This window comes from Carcharhinus amblyrhynchos, chromosome 9 (genome assembly GCF_965287045.1).
Source record: "Carcharhinus amblyrhynchos chromosome 9, sCarAmb.v2.hapA, whole genome shotgun sequence".
NCBI classification, from domain to species: domain Eukaryota; kingdom Metazoa; phylum Chordata; class Chondrichthyes; order Carcharhiniformes; family Carcharhinidae; genus Carcharhinus; species Carcharhinus amblyrhynchos.
The window spans coordinates 71,339,204-71,357,355 of record NC_137332.1 but is presented as its reverse complement, the minus strand read 5'-3'; the positions used below and the strand labels follow the sequence as shown (position 1 = coordinate 71,357,355).

The 18,152-nt window shown below is 43.1% G+C and overlaps 1 protein-coding gene across 1 annotated transcript in view; it reads left to right on the top strand.

Moving 5' to 3' along the window:
• The window catches only part of LOC145348578 (procollagen galactosyltransferase 2-like), a 58,774-nt gene extending 43,324 nt beyond the window's left edge, over positions 1-15,450 (top strand). The window contains exons 6-9 of the mRNA XM_080196767.1: positions 351-427; positions 6,877-6,983; positions 12,905-13,037; positions 15,319-15,450. Coding sequence (XP_080052893.1) covers positions 351-427; positions 6,877-6,983; positions 12,905-13,037; positions 15,319-15,450 — 449 coding nt within the window. The remainder of the gene's footprint in view (positions 1-350; positions 428-6,876; positions 6,984-12,904; positions 13,038-15,318) is intronic.
• Positions 15,451-18,152: the final 2,702 nt, after the last annotated feature.

Below are 18,152 nucleotides of genomic sequence, written 5' to 3'. Positions count from 1 at the left end.
TAAATAGAGAGTACACACTGACAGAAGTAAACCCCAGGATTAGATAACTTTGATCAACCACACATTCATTATTTCAATTCATCTGCCTTCCAACACATTTGTATTCAGTTCATCTCCTGAAATACGGGTGGAATATTGCAGCCCCACCTGCTGCTGGGATCATCAAGAGGCAATTGACTAGTCTGCTGGAAAATCCCAGCCATAAATTGTTCCAGTTTTTTTCATTTTCAACCAAATCATAATGAATCATCAATCATTTAAAAAGAATATACAAAGTTTATTTGGTTACACTGACAAGATATAAACCACAATGAAATGTGCGCACTTTTAGTTGCCCGTCTGTTTTGCAGTTGACCATCCTCCCCTGGAACCTTCCAAAAATGTTTCTGCACCTGTCAGACATGCAGACAAGATGGGATTCGATGAGGTGAGAGAAAGGGCTGCATAGCCTTTGCTGAACAATTATTAAAGTATGAAAGACCATGAAGAGTTAGAATGAAAACTGCCAGCTTTTTTTTTTGAACAGTCTTTGCTGTACCGAACCAGAACCTAATTAGTAGAATTTGGCCATAATTATCTGGCCGCAGTCGCCCCAAGACCAGAAAATCTCACCCGAGGCCAACAGACCAATGTGTGTTCCGTCCCTGCCTGCTATGATTCCATGATGGGAAAATTCCCACGCTTTGGGTCTAAGTTAGCTTCAGCACGTACAAACTATTGCTCAGAATGAAATTATGTGCCAACCGATCATTCCACAAAGATAATAATCTTTCAGGAATGTAATAGGATTTTAATCTTACTTCACACTGTGAGGTGGAGAGTATCGTGGATAGTACGTATTGAGAGGTGGTCACACTGCAGGCTCAATCTTCACAGGCAGAAAGGGAATGAGCGACTGCCAGACAGAGCAAGAGGTATTGGCAGCCAGTGCAGGAATTCCCTGTGACTATTCCCCTGCAAAGCAGACATACCCACTTGGATACTGTTGAGGAGAATCGCCTCTCAGGAGAGAGCAACAACTACCAATTTTGTTACACCATGGTTGGCTCTGCTGCTCAGGGGAAGGTTAAAAAGTGTGGGAGTGCAATGGTTGCAGAGGATTCAATTGTAAAGGGGATAGACAGGCAGTTCTGTTGTGACTCCAGGATGGTATGTTGACTCCCTGGTGCTAAGGTCAAGGATGTTTTAGGAAGGTTGCAAGACATTCTGGAGGTGGTGGGGTGAACAGCCAGTGGTCATGGTGCATATTGATACAAATAACATACGTAAAAACAGGATGAAGTCCTAAAAGCAGAATATAGGGAGTTAAAAAGTAAGTTGAAAAGTAGGACCTCAAAGATGGTGCTCTCAGGATTATTACTAGTGCCACATGCTGGTCAGAGTAGAAATAGTAGGATATATTGGATAAATACATGGCTGAAGGGATGGTGTGAGTGGGGAGGATTTCAGATTCCTGGGACATTGGGATCAGTTCTGGGGGAGGTGGGACCAGTACAAATTGAACAGGTTTCACCTGGGCAGGACTAGGACTGATGTCATTGGGGGAATACTTGTTCGTGATTGGGGAGGATTTAAACTAAAATGGCAGGGGAATGGGATGCAATGCAAAGGGTCAGCAGAGGGGGAAATCAAGAACAAGAACAAAAAACAATAAGGATAATAAGGAAACTGATGCAGAGAAATCAAGGACTGGAATCAAACAGGGCCACAGTGAAAATTAATGGGAACAGGACAAATGATTTTAAAAAGCCAAGCCTTAAGGCTTTGTGCCTTAACGTGTGTTGCATTTGCAATAAAGTGGATGAAGTAATTGCACAAACAGATATAAACAGGTATCATATAGTTGGGATTACAGAGACATAGCTGCAGGGTGACCAGGGATGGAGTCCCGCAGTGATCAGTGCTAGGACTCCAGCTATTCACAATATATATTTATATAAATGTGATATCTCTAAATTTGCAGATGACACAAACCTGGGTGCGAAGGTTAGGATATGGAAGATGCAGAGATGTTTCAGTGTGATTTGGACAAATTAGTAAGTGGGCAAATGCATAGCAGATACAATATAATGTGGATAAATATAAGGTTATCCACTTTGGTAGCAAAAACAGGAAGACAGGTTATTATCTGAATGCCTATCGATTAAGAGAGTGGAATGTGCAACTGGGTGTCCTTGCACACCAGTTGCTGAAAGTAAGCATACAAGTGCAGCAGGGGGTGAAGAAGGAAAATGTTAGCTTTCATAGTGAGAGGATTCGAATGCAGGAGCAGGGATGTCTTGATGAAATTATACAGGATCTTGGTGAGGTCACACCTGGAATATTGTGTACAGTTTTGGTCTCCTTATCTGAGGAAGGATGTTCTTGTAGCGAAGGTTTACCAGACTGATTCCTGGGATGGTGGTACTGACATATGAGGAGAGATTGAGTTGTTAGGATTATACTCGCTGGAGTTCAGAAGAATACGGGGGAGATCTCAAAATCTTATAAAATTCTAACAGGACTAGACAGGCCAGGTTCAGGAAGGATGTTCCCAATGACGGGGGTGGTGGGGGGAGGGTGGCGGGGGTGCAGGTGAGTTCAGAACCGGGGGTCACAGTTTAAGGATATGGGGCAAACGTTTTAGGACTGAGATGAGGAGAAATGTCATCACCCAGAGGGTGGAAAGCCTCTGGCGTTCACTACCACAGAAAGCAGTTGAGGCCAAAGCTTAATATGCCTTCAAGAAGGAGTGAAGGGGATCAAAGGATATCGGGGGAATGGTGGGATCAGGCTATTGAGATGGATGACCAGCCATGATCATAATGACTAAAAGGGTCAGACAATCTACCCCTGCTCCTATTTTCTATGTTTCAATGTTAAAATCATCCACGACTATTTTAGCTACAACAATATAGTAATAATAGCATAAAAACTATGTTAACATAAGATTATTGATGGAAAAGGTTATTTATAGGAAGTAAAGGCCAGCTTCAAAAGCATGATATAGTACCAAAATGAACATATTGATAGCCTTTATCAGTCAAGATGAGTTTGCAATATCTTAGGAATAATAACAATAAAATTGCCCCCTATTAAACTGTCTTTCTTGCCATTGGATTTGGAAGGTCCAATGGAGGTGCTATTATAAATAGAATGGTGCATGAAGCATTAGCTTGGCCCTTAATTGTTTTGCATCTGGAAATGAGTTTGAGAAATTTTGGAACCAAAATCATTCCATTAATTTAAGAAAGGTCTGACTAATGAACTGGTTAATTAATGGATGCAATTTATATTGTTGGCTTAACAGTAGTGAATTCAGATTGAATCTAAATTGATCCCTTAGCTCCCTGTAAATGTAATAGCTAATGTAGCATTTTTCTTTCATTGCTCATAATACTGCATCCATAAAATTGCTATGTGTGAAATTCTATCACATTAGTTACAATTGAATATATCACCCATGCAAATCCTGCAAAACACTCAAACTTAATTGCCTCAAACCTTAACAGCAACAAACAAGAGCTTGATGAGGCATGTAGGAATGTGCTAAATAGCAAGTTTCATTTTCTACTGGATTCCCCTGCCTCTCCCCACAGGGAGGATCTGCATTTTATAGAATCATAGAATCCTTACAGCGCAGAAGGAGGCCATTCAGCTCATCAACCACAATCCCACCCAGCATCTATCATCACAACCCGAAGTATTTAACCTAACTAGTCCCCCTAACACTAAGGGGCAATTTAGCACAGCCAATCCACCTAACCCAACATCTTTGGCGTGTGGGAAGAAACTAGAGCACCCGGAGGAAACCCATGTGGACATGGGAAGAATGTGCAGACTCCACACACACACTGATCCAAGTCAGGAATCGAACCCAGGTCCCCGGTGCTATGAGGCAGCAGTGCTCACCACTGTGCCACTGTGCCGCCCAGGGTGGCAAACTTGTCATAAGTATTGCTTCCTGGATAATGATAAAGTATTGGGCGGTACCAACAATAAAATCAATAAAGTGGCAAATTGATTTCTCAAGGCTTTGTGCAATAGATGAGTTTGCAATAAATGTATTTGCAATTGCATACATTGTATATACCATCCCACATCCGACCACTAAAACTGTACAGCTAGAGATATTTGCTAGGTTGATTGACAAGAGTCGTGCACTAATCCTACTAACTCCTTGATGAAGGAAAGTTGCAAAAGTCCCATTTACTCATTGATTCACAGAATATTGTGATAATTCAATGGACTCACCAATTGTCGGAGTATTGTGAAATCCCTTTGGGCTCATTGATTGGTGGAGTATGGCCAATGTGGTGTAAGTGCAACGTAAGGCAAATGACCTGATCTGCTCTTGCACCCAAGCAATGGCTAGGTACCTCCAACAGTATGGCAGAGATGGGGAAATGTGATTGAGGGAAAATTGCAATGAGAGACCTATTTCTGACTATGCTGTGGCACTGCATCTATGTGTTTCAGCAGCCAGTATCACTCTCCATTACCCTTACAGAATCATGGATATTCACTTATCTGCCCTCATTGAAGCCATTGCCAAAAATGGCCCTGATGGGGAGCTGAGAATGCACTGGGCAGCCTGTCCATCTGAATGAGCTTCCAGTGATCACGACTGGGGCCTTACATATGGCATGGAGCTCAGGAAATGCCCATATACCAGCTGTTCCATTACTGTCACCCATCCTGCACCACCACCATGCCAAAACCTATCACCTAGTTTAAAATTTATTTATTACTGTCACAAGTAGGCTTCCGTTAACACTGCATTGAAGTTATTGTGAAAATCCCGTAGTCGCCACATTCCGACACCTGTTTGGGTACACTGAGGAAGAATTTAACATGGCCAATGCACCTAACCAGCACATCTTTCGGACTATGGGAGGAAACCGGAGCACTCGGAGGAAACCCACGCAGACACAGGCAGAGTGTGCAGACTCCACACAGACAGTGAGCCCAAGTCAAGAATCGAACCCAGGTCCCTAGTGCTGTGAGGCAGCAATGCTAACCATTGTGCCACCGTGCCAACCAGTGTAGCAAACATGTCATAAGTGTTGCTTCCTGATAATGATAAAATATTGGGCGGTACCACCGATAAAATCAGCAAAGTGGCAAATTGATTTCTCAAGGCTTTGTGCAATAAATGTGTTTGCAATAAATGTGTTTGCAATTGCATACATTATGTATACCATCCCACATCTGACCACTAAAATTGCAGAGCTAGAGGTATTTACTAGGTTAATTGGCAGGTGTCATGCACTAATCCTACTAACTTCTTGGTGAAGGAAGATTGCAAAAGTCCCATTTACTCACTGATTCACAGAATATTGTGATAATCCAACAGACTCGCCAATTGTCGGAGTGTTGTGATATCCCTTTGGGCCCATTGATTGGTAGAGTATGACCAATATGAAGAACTTACATGCTCTTCGTTGAATAACACCATGGGATGATTTCCACCCACCTAAAAGAATAAAATTCTTTGATTTAGAATCATTATTACTTAGACCTTTGCTCTGGTAAGTGGATAGAGGAGGTGTGAACGTCCTAAGAATTGTTAACTTGGTCAGTAGATCAAAGAACAAAGAACAACACAGCACGGGAAACAGGCCCTTCGGCCCAACGAGCCCGCACCGCCATCTTAACAATGTATTTTTCCTACACCTCCCTTGACCCGTGTCTATGCTTATGGTACCCCCATTGGAAACCAGATTCAGGGGAGAATAATTTAGGGACAATTTGTTACAACAATCAGCCTAAGAGCACATCTTTGGGGTGTGGGAGGAAACCGGAGCACCCGGAGGAAACTCATGCAACCACAGGGAGAATGCGCAAACTCCCACAGACACAGGCCCAAATCCATGTATCTGCACAGCTAGCAGTGATAGTCACTGAGCTGTTGTGGTGCCCACCTGCTGGTCCAGTTTTAAGCATACACAAACAACACAAAGTACTAGGCCACTCTTGAAACACCCAAGAGCAGCCCACGCACGACCCACCGTGTGCATGCCCCTCGTTAGACAACAAGATGGACCAACACACCTGCGGAGTAAAAGAGACAAAACATCAACACATGTAGCATTAGATTTCAAGGAACATCCCGAGGCTCTGACCCTTATTTAAAACTGTCTCCTATAACCCTCCATCCCTGTTTCGCTCATGTGTCTATCTAAGTAAACCTTAAACAAGTCCAGCATGCCTGCCTCCACCACCTTACTTGGTAGTGCATTCCATGCCCCCATGACCCTCTGTGTGAAAAACCTCCCTCTAGCATCCAAATTATACTTCTCCCCCCTCACCCTAAGCTCGTGGCCCCTCGTGATATTTGTCTCCAATCTAGGAAAAAGCCTGCCACTATTTACTCTATCTATACCCTTCATTATTTTATACACCTCTATCAGATCCCCCCTTAATCTCCATCTTTCTAAGGAAAAGAGCCCCAATTTACCCAATCTTTCCTCATAACCCAGTCCTTCCATACCTGGTAAACCTCCTCTGCACTATCTCCAGGGTCTCCACGTCCGTCCAGTAGTAAGGTGACCAGAACTGGATGCAGTACTCCAAATGCGGTCTAACCAATTCTGGACCCACAATCATTTTCCAAAGACTAGTTTCAAGCAAAGCACTGCAAATATTCAAAGCAAAAACAGAAAATGCTGGAAAATCTCAGCTGGTCTGACACATCTGTGGAGAGAGAATAGAGCCAACATTTCAAGTCTGAATGACCTTTCACCAGAGCAGATGGTTTCACTTGTGTATTAAGAAAAGATTCCCATTGTACTTCATTGAAGGGATAAAACATCAGTGGTGTAAAAAAGCCCTCAAAATAGTAGGTATTGCTGCCAATTCAGTATTGGTAATTAGTTCATGTGAACTTGCATTTAGATCTTCATGATAAACCTCAAACGCAGAACAGACAGGAGACAACGAATGCTCCGCACACTTTATGAACAGGACATTGACGTCAAAATAGTAGATGCTGTGGATGGGAAGTAAGTACTGAGCTTAAAGAAAATAATGTATGTACAATAACTCCATATAGATTCTGTTTACCTGTTAAAGAGTGAACTTTTATTGCTTTTCTTCAATGTGTACTGTTTTTGTTAAAATGTTATTTATTGGAGAAAGTTGGGGCATAAAATTCTGGTATTGTTTCCACTTGGGTTGCTGCCTGGTTGTTAAAGTGGTTAGATGTTAAAGTGGGCCAGCTTCCCAGTAAAACTCAGGGTTCCTGGGCTACTTGCTGGGAGTTAAAATTAACTTAAAGTTTCCAATACAATTATTATATGTGTGATAAATAGACGCTATACAATTCTTATATATGCTTGATAAATAGACATTACTTTAGCTGTGCGGTACTAATTTTACAAGCTGAATTACCCTGTGCATTTGGGGCCCTGATCAAGTTTGTGCATGGTTTCAGTGAGCCTGCTGGAGCAACTTCCTGTGAGAGGATCATCTAATTGGCACCCCCACGTTTGATGTCTAATTGAGGATGAAGGGTAGACCAGGGGAGTGGGAGGCCCAATAGGAAGAACATCAACAACGCCTGGGCGGTAACCCAGCTGGGAGAGCTGAGCACTGACAAAAGAGGGAAATGGAGGGCACTCGTGATGCCTCACTCTTCCTTGTAAACAAGATGACAAAGGACAATGAGGGGCTTCAGGGTAGAGGAGTGGCCTCTCCAGAAGTATGCCTGGGCTGCTGTTGAATCCTGTATACCTTGTGACCATTAGAACATAAGACCAAAAGATGTTGGCCATTCAGTGAGATCATGACTGATCTGAGGTGATTATCCTCAACTGCACTTTCCCACCTTATCCCCATAACCCTTGATTCCTTTATTGATTAAAATACATCTATCTCGACATCTATATCAACTATCTCACATTAAGTTGATCTTTCTCTACGCCCTAGCTATGACTGTAACACCACATTCTGCACTCTTTTGTTTCTTTCTCTATGAACAGTATGTTTAGTTTGTATAGGAAGGAGCAGTACTTTTCACTGTATATTAACACATGGTGACAATAATAAATCAAACCAAATCAAACATTGAACACACTTCGCAACCCACTCTCTACAGATGTTGGCAGTAAAGAATTCCACAGATTCACTACAGTCTGAGGGAAGAAATTCCTTCTGATACTCCTGATACTTCCAAGTAAATGAATCACCCATGTCCCAGCGACCTCCCAGTAACAGGCTGCTAGCACATAGTCAACAGATTCCCTACATAGCTCCCATCCCCCCAGCCCCTCAACCCCATCTCCAAACCTGGCTAGGAAAATTCAGCCCTAACTTTACAATGATGTGTAAATAAAATTGTCAAAGTACTGCTCATTTTTAGGTAATAATTTATATAGCACCCTTGTTATTTTACCAATATTTTCACTTTCAGCTCAAGGTTCCAGTGACAAGTAGGGACAGGGATAAAAAGGGAATTCTCAACAACACATAAAAAAAGCAGTGACTCTGGCCAGCTAGAATGTGTATAGAAAGAGATTGCAAAATAAGAATCAGGTTCAGCTTATGGCCAGCTGAAAATGGATTTAAATAATCATGGGATCATGGAATGATTGTAGCACAGAAGAAGGCCATTCAGCCCATTGGATCCATGCTGACTCTCTGCAAATGCAACATATCTAATGTAATTCCCCCACCCTTACCCATAGTGGGGAAATTTGCCAATGCTATTCAGGGAGGTTTAAACTGATTCAGAGGGGGGATAGGAACCTGAATTGTAGCTCCAATGTACAGGAGGGTGAAAATAGGGAGGTCATGAATTAGGTTTCTAGGTCACAGCAGTGTATTGGCAGGCGGGAGGGTGGTTTGAAGTGTGTATACTTTAATGTGAGGAGCGTTCACAGTAAGGTGAACGAACTTGCAGCCTGGATTGGTGCCTGGGACTTCGATGTTGTGGCCATTACAGAGACATGGATAGAGCAGGGACGGGAATGGTTGTTGCAGGTTCCGGGGTTCAGACGTTTCAGTCAGAGCAGAGAAGGTGGTAGAAGAGGTGGAGGCGTGGCATTGTTAGTCAAGGACAGTACTACGGTGGCAAAAAGGACGTTTGATGTGGACCTGTCTATTGAGGTAGTATGGGCTGAGATTAGAAACAAGAAAGGAGAGGTCACCCTGCTGGGAGTTTTTTATAGGCCTCCAAAAAGTTCCAGAGATGTAGAGGAAAGGATTGCAAAGATGATCCTGGATAGGTGCGAAAGTAACAGGGTAGCTGTTATGGGGGACTTTAACTTTACAAATATCGATTGGAAAAGCTATAGTTCAAGCACATTAGAGGGGTCAGTTTTTGTCCAATGTGTGCAGGAAGGTTTCCTGACACAGTATGTAGATAGGCCAACAAGAGGTGAAGCTACATTGGATTTGGTACTGGGTAATGAACCAGACCAGGTGTTAGACTTGGAGGTAGGTGAGCACTTTGGTGATAGTGACCACAATTCGGTTATATTTACCTTAGTGATGGAAAGGGATAGGCATATACCAAAGGGCAGAAGTTATAGCTGGGGGAAAGGTAATTATGAGGCTATTAGGAGAGATTTAGGATACATAGGGTGGAGTAGGAAACTGCAGGGGCTGGGAACATCTGAAATGTGGAGCTTATTCAAGGAGCAGCTACTGTGAGTCCTTGATAAATAGTACTTGTCAGGCAGGGAGGAAGTGGTCGAGCGAGGGAACCGTGGTGTACTAAGGAAGTTGAATCTCTGGTGAAGAGGAAGAAGGAGGCTGATGTAAAGTTGAGACGTGAAGGCTCAGTTAGGGCACTGGAGAGTTAGGGCACTGGATAGCCAGGAAGGAGCTAAAGAAAGTGTTAAGAAGAGCTAGAAGAGGACATGAGAAGACCTTGGCAGACAGGATCAAGAAAAATCCTAAAGCTTTCTACAGGGCTGTCAAGAATAAAAGATTGGTTAGGGCAAGATTAGGGCCAGTCAGAGACAGCAGTGGGAAGTTGTGCGTGGGGCCTGAAGAGATAGGAGAGGCACTGAATGAGTATTTTTCGTCAGTATTCACGCAGGAAAAAGTCAGTGTAGTCAAGGAGAATACTGCGATACCAGGTAGTAGACGAGACGGGATTGAGGTACATAAGGAGGTGGTGTTGGCAATTCTTGAGAGTGTGAAAATAGATAAGTCCCCTGGGCCGGATGGGATTTACCCTAGGATTCTCTGGGAGGTTAGGGAGGAGATTGCAGAGCCTTTGGCTTTGATCTTCATGTTGTCATTGGTTACAGGTCTAGTGCCGGAAGACTGGAGAATAGCAAATGTTGTCCCTTTGTTCAAGAAGGGGAGTAGAGACTATCCTGGGACTTATAGACCGGTGAACCTTACTTCTGTTGTGGGCAAAGTTTTTGAAAGAATTATAAGGGATAGGATTTATAATCATCTAGAGGGAAATAAATTGATTACGGATAGTCAACACGGTTTTGTGAAGGGTAGGTCGTGCCTCACAAACCTCATCGAGTTTTTTGAAAAGGTGACCAAAGAGGTGGATAAGGGTAAAGCAGTTGACGTGGTGCATATGGATTTTAGCAAAGCATTTGAAAAGGTTCCCCATGGTAGGCTACTGCAGAAAATGCAGATGCAGGGGATTGAGGGTGATTTAGCAGTTTGGATCAGGCATTGGCTAGCTGATAGAAGACAGAGGGTAGTAGTTGATGGGAAATATTCAACCTGGAGTTCAGTTACAAGTGGTGTACCTCAAGGATCTGTTCTGGGGCCACTGCTGTTTGTCGTTTTTATAAATGACCTAGATGAGGGTGTAGAAGGATGGATTAGTAAATTTGCTGATGACACCAAAGTTGGAGGAGTTGTAGACAGTGAGGATGGATGTTACAGTTTGCAGAGAGACATAGATAAGCTGCAGAGCTGGGCCACGAGGTGGCAAATGGAGTTTAATACGGAAAAGTGTGAGGTGATTCACTTTGGTAAGAGTAACAGGAGTACAGAATATAGGGCTAATGGAAGGACTCTTAGTAGTATTGACAAGCAGAGAGATCTCGGGGTACATGTGCATAGTTCCCTGAAAGTTGGCACCCAGGTTGATAAGGTTGTTAAGAAGGTGTACGGTGTGTTAGCTTTTATTGGTAGAGGGATTGAATTTCGGAGCCGTGAGGTCATGTTGCAACTGTACAAAACTCTGGTGCGGCCGCACTTGGAGTATTGCGTACAGTTCTGGTCACTGCATTATAAGAAAGATGTGAAGGCATTGGAAAGGGTGCAGAGGAGGTTTACCAGGATGTTGCCTGGTATGGTGGGAAGGTCTTATGAGGAAAGGCTGAGGACTTGAGGTTATTTTCATTAGAGAGAAGAAGGTTGCGAGGTGACCTAATTGAGGCATACAAGATGATCAAAGGATTGGATAGGGTGGACAGTGAGAGCCTTTTTCTTCGGATGGTGATGGCTAATATGAGGTGACATAGTTTTAAATTAAGGGGGGTAGTTATAGGACAGATGTCAGAGGTAGGTTCTTTACTCAGAGGGTAGTAAGGGCGTGAAATGCCCTGCCTGCAGCAGTTGTGGACTCGCCAACTTTAAGGGCGTTCAAGTGGTCAGTGGATAGGCATATGGATAATATTGGAATAGTTCAGGTTAGTGGGTCATTAGATTGGTTCCACTGGTCGGCGCAACATCGAGGGCCGAAGGGCCTGTACTGTGCTGTAATGTTCTATGTTCTATGTTCTATAGTTTAAAAGCCACAGATGAACCTGTCTCCACCACGGTCTCAGGCAGTGCATTCCCTATTTAACCACTCCCTGTATAAAAAGAATTTCCTCATGTTGCCATTGCTCCTTTTGCCATACTTTAATCAGTGTCCTCTGACTTCTGGCCCTTTCCTCCAATGGGAACAGTTTCTTTCTATCTACTTTGCTCAGACTGATCATGATTGGGAACACCTCATCATATCTCTTCATCTTCTCTTCTCCAAGGAAATCAGCCTCATCTTTTCCAATCAGTCCCCTACCTGAATTTCCTCATCCCAGGAACCGTCCTTGTGAATCCTTTCTCTACCCTTAGACGGACTCACATCCTTCCTAAAGTGTGATGTCGAAAAATTGGACACAGTTGCCAAAATTTTACCACCTCACCCCCTGAGGCTCATAAGATCTCATCCGAGGCCAATGGAAAATGCCATTCTGCAAGCCCCACCCACCCTGATTCTGGGCAGGCGAAGCGGTAAAATTCAGCCCAATATTCCCGTTGAGGCCAAACCAGTATTTTATACAAGCTCATTATAACTCCTGTTTTGGATTCTACATCCCTACTTATGAAGCCCATGCTGCTGTTTGTTTAAACTGATTTTTAACCTGCCCTGTCACCTTCAATAACATACCTCCAGTTCCCACTGTCCCTGTCCCCCTTGTAGAATTGTCTCCTTTAATTTAGTCACTCCACTTTGTTCTTCATACCCAAATCATAGATTCCCCACAGTGCAGAGGGATGCTGTTTGCCCCATCAAGTCTGCACCAACACTCTGACAGAGAATCTTACACAGGCCCATCCTTTCTCCCTGCCCCATTCCCTTACCGTCATGATGTGGAGATGCCAGCGTTGGGATGCCACCATTCACTTACCCCCATGCATTTACCCTGCTAATCCTCCTAGCCTTCCCTGAACATCTTTGGACTGTGGGAGGAAACTGGAGCTCAGATTGATTCATGTGCCTCAAACATTATGGTAACATGTAACTAGGCTTCTTTCAAAAAACCCAGAATATAAGATTGAGAGGTTTACATCCAAAATTTCCATTTGATGGTGCAGTAGAACTGGGACATAATGATGATGTGAAAAGCCACAGGCTCTGGTGTCATTTCAGGTTGTTTCACACCGTGGAGGGTTTTTTCCGTAACCCAACTCAGAAATAGAGTACCATAATGTGACAGATGTTTTGTATTGACAGAGCCCTTAACACAAGCCGCCTGAAAGCCCTCAACATTGAAATGTTGCCAGGGTACCATGACCCTTACTCAGGAAGAATACTGACACAGGGAGAAATAGGCTGCTTCTTGAGTCATTATTACATCTGGAAAGAGGTAAGAACATGGATCCCCATGTACAGATCCACCTATTTCAAGGCTCCATCGATGCATAAAGGTGTATTTGTCAACCTCCAAACATTCTATTAAAGTTCCCAGTGCTTAAAAATGTTCCGTGACTTGAGGTAAATACATCTGGCTATCTTATACTGCTGATATTGAAACATAATTCAGAAATAAAGGCCTACTGTGCAAAAGGAGGCCATTCAGCCCATCAAGTCTACATCGACTCTCCGAAAAAGCATCTTACCCAGACCCACCCCCATCCTATCGCAGTAACCTGAACAATTACCATGGCTAATCCACCTAATCTGCACGTTTTTGGACTACGGGAGGAAACCAGGGCATCTGGAGGAAACACACGTAGACACAGGGAGAGCATGCAAACTCCACACAGTCACCCAAACCAGGAATCGAACCTGGGTCCCTGGTGCTGTGAGGCAGATTGCTAACCATTGTGCCACCGTGCTGCCCCTTCATCCTCCAGCACAATACTATAAATGCTCACCGATCTTTCAGATGGCAACCTTTTCTTCCTGTTCTGACACCGATTGTAATTTTATACCATCAGTTTTTATGCCATCATTATCATGAGTTATAAGTCTCCTTATAAAACCTGCCAAGGCTATTCAGTACACATTCTGCCTATGCAGTTCTGCAGTGCAGCTCAGACCTCTTGCACATAACTCATCGTGGAAAGCTTTTTGAACCAACAGAAAAGTGAACATCAATCCTGCAAGATCATTAGTTTGGCTTGCAGCTGTTAGCCATTTTATAGACCCACTACCAGAAAACTGATCTTTTCAATCTCAGCGTGAATCTCAAAGCTGTAATCAAATGTGTATTTAATTTGGATAACGAGAACAGTACAGTGATTGGACACCAGCCAAAACAGAATCAGATATGATCTCTCCATCTGAGGATAAAATGGTTTTTGCTTGGTTGATTTGTATCATTTGTACAATGGGGCATGATGGACAAATCTCCCAGCCCCTCCAGCACTGCCGCTTATGATCTTAGATAGTAATTCCTCAGTTATGATGACATTTCCTGATACACATGTACTGAGCTAACAAGACATGACATAACTTATGCAAGTGAATGAACATTTTTTTCCCCAATGCTTGGTGTACAATTAACTGTCTGTTTTGACAGTGTTGGACAAAGCACCTGTCGTCACACACTTTCAAAATGAATGGGATAAAAATGTCATTTCCCACATTTTACATGAACAGGTATGGAAGCCCAGACAAATTGTCACTGCCCTCAGTAATTAAATAACTGGGAATTGCAGCCAGAAGATATGTTGTGTCTAAGGAATTGCAAGTAATGACAGCAGGAGTTTGTTAATTAAGGCGAGCCATTCTCCAGGGATGCCCGAGTCGGGATTCCTGGTGGCCCGTTGAATTGGGCATGAGGGCCAGGTAGGGATTCTTGCTGGGCATCAAACCCATTGCATGTCTCCCAGCCCGCTATGCTTGGCCAAGTCAGGTTCTTACCCAGAGTGGATGAGTACCTGATTCAATGGTCAATGGCCTCCTGCGATGCTTCTGCCCCCATCCCCCTCCCCCCCAACAACAAGTCCCAAGGATGCCAATTGGTCCTGGTCCTGGTCCTGGCCCTGATAATTGGGATCCAGGCATCATAACCACTTATGATGGTTTTCTCATAATTTTCACCATCTGTGAGTGAGATGGTGGGCAGCTGATCACTAGGATGTATGCAGGGGCTGCTATTGGGGGAAATTCTTCCTCCGTGTGCGGGGTGTGTTTGCCTTCCAATGATTAAATGAAATTACTTATGAGGCATTATATGTACTATTCCAAATCTCTCTGCTTTATTATATACAAGCTCAAAACTTTAGTACATTACGCCAACCTGATTCCCCTGCAGTAGATACAATTTCAGAACTACACCTTCTATTATCATGGATATGTGTGAAAGATAGAACCGTTGAGAAGCAATTGTTATGAGGAAAGCTACAGGTTTGATTCAGTTATATCAGATATTTTACATGGACATTGTGTGGGAGCATCTAATTCGTTTTATGATTAAGTAAATTTTTGGGGAGCAGTTCTATTGCAGACTTCAATGTTTTGTCCTGGTTCTTGCTGCAGAAGAGACTGTCAGAGGTAAACCCACAGTTCAGAATCATAGAATCCCTACAGTACAGAAGAAGCCATTCAGCCACAATCCCACTCAGTCCCTCTTCCCGTAACTCTCATTTACCCTGCTAATCCCCCAACATAGTTTTAAAAGTTCTGTCTCTATCATTCAGGTTATCGACCGAGGACTGAAGAAGGCCCTCGTCTTAGAAGATGACAATAGGTTTCAGCCACATTTTCAAAGAAGAATAACAAAGCTCATGGAAGATATTGAGGAGAACCAGCTGGACTGGGACCTGATGTGAGTCTAAACATGCAGCAATTGATTAAACACTTAACGCTGAACATTGCAGGTCCTTTCTGTTTTACCACTATTTTCTAAATTTGATTTCCTCAGAACCCATAGCGACGGAGCACACTAACCAATGTGCTGACTGCACATTGACTAGTTTGACTAGAACAGTCCTCTCCTGAAACACAAACAAGAACATGCTGGAAAATATAGAAAGAACATTATTAACCTAGAAAGAGCGCAGAAAAGATTTATGTGAATGCTACCAGGACTTGATGGTTTGAGTTATAAGAGACCGGATAGACTGGGCCTTTTTTCTCAGGAGCGCACGGGTGACCTTATAGAGATGTATAAAATAATGAGGGGCATAGATCAATTAGATAGTCAATATCTTTTCCCAAAAGTGTGGGAGTCTAAAACCAGAGGGCATAGGTTAAAAATGAGAGGAGAGAGATACAAAAGGATCCAGAGGGGCAACTTTTTCACATAGAGGGTGGTGGGAGTCTGGAACAAGCTGCCAGAGGTAGTATTAGAGATGGATACAATCTTGTCTTTTAAAAAGCATTTAGATTGTTACATGAGTAAGAGGGTGTAGAGGGATACGGGCCAAACACGGGCAATTGGTTTTAGCTTAGTGATTTAAAAAAAAAGGCGGCATGGACAAGTTGGGCTAAAGGACCTGTTTCCATGCTGTATGGGGAAATGGATTGTGGAAAGAGGAGGGAATGACACCAATTGTGGACAGTCAGGGTGAGGAATATATGTGAGTGGATCTGTTGTATTAAAATTGCAACTGGCATGCTTAAGCTCTACAAATGGCTTTAACTTGCATCTGCCAACTTCAGTTGTGTGACCAATGAGTCACACTGATGCCTGTTTATTGCACAGCGCATGTAGTTTGATGATCAAATCAGATCTCAAGTAAGATAGCTGTGTTCAGTGGGTCTTGCCTCTTAGTCAAACGGTTGTAGATGGAAGTTTCTCTTCAGAAACCTGAGCACCTGATCCTATCGGTGGTCAGCACTGCTGCCTCACACTACCAGGGACCCACGTTCGACCCCCGGTTTGGGTTACTGTCAGTGTGGAGTTTGCACGTTCTCCCCATGCCTGCGTGGGTTTCCTCCAGGTGCTCTGGTTTCCTCCCACAGTCCAAAGATGTGTGGGTTAGGTTGATTGGCCATGCTGAATTGACCCTAGTGTCAGGGGGATTAGCACAGTTAATATGTGGGATTACGGGGATAGGGTGGGATTGTTGTGGGTGCAGACTCAATGGGCCAAATGGCCTCCTTCTATAATGTAGGAATTCTCTCTGCCTTCCCAAGTGAAGATCCCATGGCATCATCTGAAAGAAAAATTTATCCCTCAATGGGTACTAGCAATCAGGGGGCCCAAGCTAATGCTTTGGGGACAAGGGGTTTGAAACCCATCAGAGCAGCTGATGGAGTTTAAATTCAATTAATAAATGTGGAATATGAAACTAGTCTTAGTAACAGTGACCATGAAACTATTATCGATTGTTTTAAAAGCCTATCTGATTCACTAATTTCCCTCTAGGGAAGGAAATCTGCTGTCCTTACCTGGCCTGGCCCACATTTGACTACAGACCCACAGCAATGTGATTGACTCTTAAATACCCTCTGAAATGGCCTAGCAAGCCAGTTGAAGGGCAATTACGGATGGGCAACAAATGCTAACCAGCCAGCAACAGCCACATCCCATGAAAAAATATAAAAGCCTGTGGGCTTCATCACATGCTTGGGATAATGGGCAGGATTCTCCAGTCTCCTCCGTGGTGAGACCCGTTGAGACCAAGAATGGAAAATTTGGCATTCCAACCAAAGCTCCATTAATTCCAGCAGCACTGGAGAATTCCAGCCTTAAGCAAGGATGGAAACATTTGGCCAATGTTGGTGCGACCTTGCTGTGTACAAATGGCTACTGTGTCGCTCCATACAACAATAGTGACTACGTAGTCACAAAGCTGTAATGTGCTCTGGAATATGAGATTGTGAAAGACATGATACACATGCAAATCTTTCTTTCTTCCTGTAGTTTCACTAAGACTCCTTCAGCACAGGAAGTTACGGCTGGTAGCACCAATGTCAATTTATAAAACAACAAGAACAGTGAGAAAGAAGCACAGAGAATCTAAAATAAAATGAGAATAACTGATAGTTTAAAGAGAATGTTGTGTTGTTTCATCACAATCCTTTTTTGAATTGTATTTTTGAAGGCCCAATCCATGTAGGAAGATTTAATCTGTAATATAAATTAAATAATTCACACTAAATTGACAGAATCATTCAAATGCCACTGTAAATACTGGTATCAATAAAATATATGTCATCTCGGCTCACTGAAAGATGCTGTTCTGGGATTTTAAGACACTTAGTTGGAGACTTAAGCAAGTGTATTACCATTAGTTCCATTGATCACATGCTCACCTCCTAGATCAGAAGGTTGAATGTTCAAATCCTATTTAGGAGACTTAATTACAGAGGTTCTGCTACCGTTGTGATACAGTGTTGAGGGATTGTTGTATTAAAGGGATGCTGTCTTCCAGACGGCACATTCAACATTTCACATTCAAATTCTGAAGAAGGATCATGCCCACTCGAGACATCAATTCTACATTTGCTGAATATTTCCAGTACTTTCTGTTTTAATTTCTCAGCATCCATGGTGTTTTACTGCTATGATAAATTTGGGTCTTTT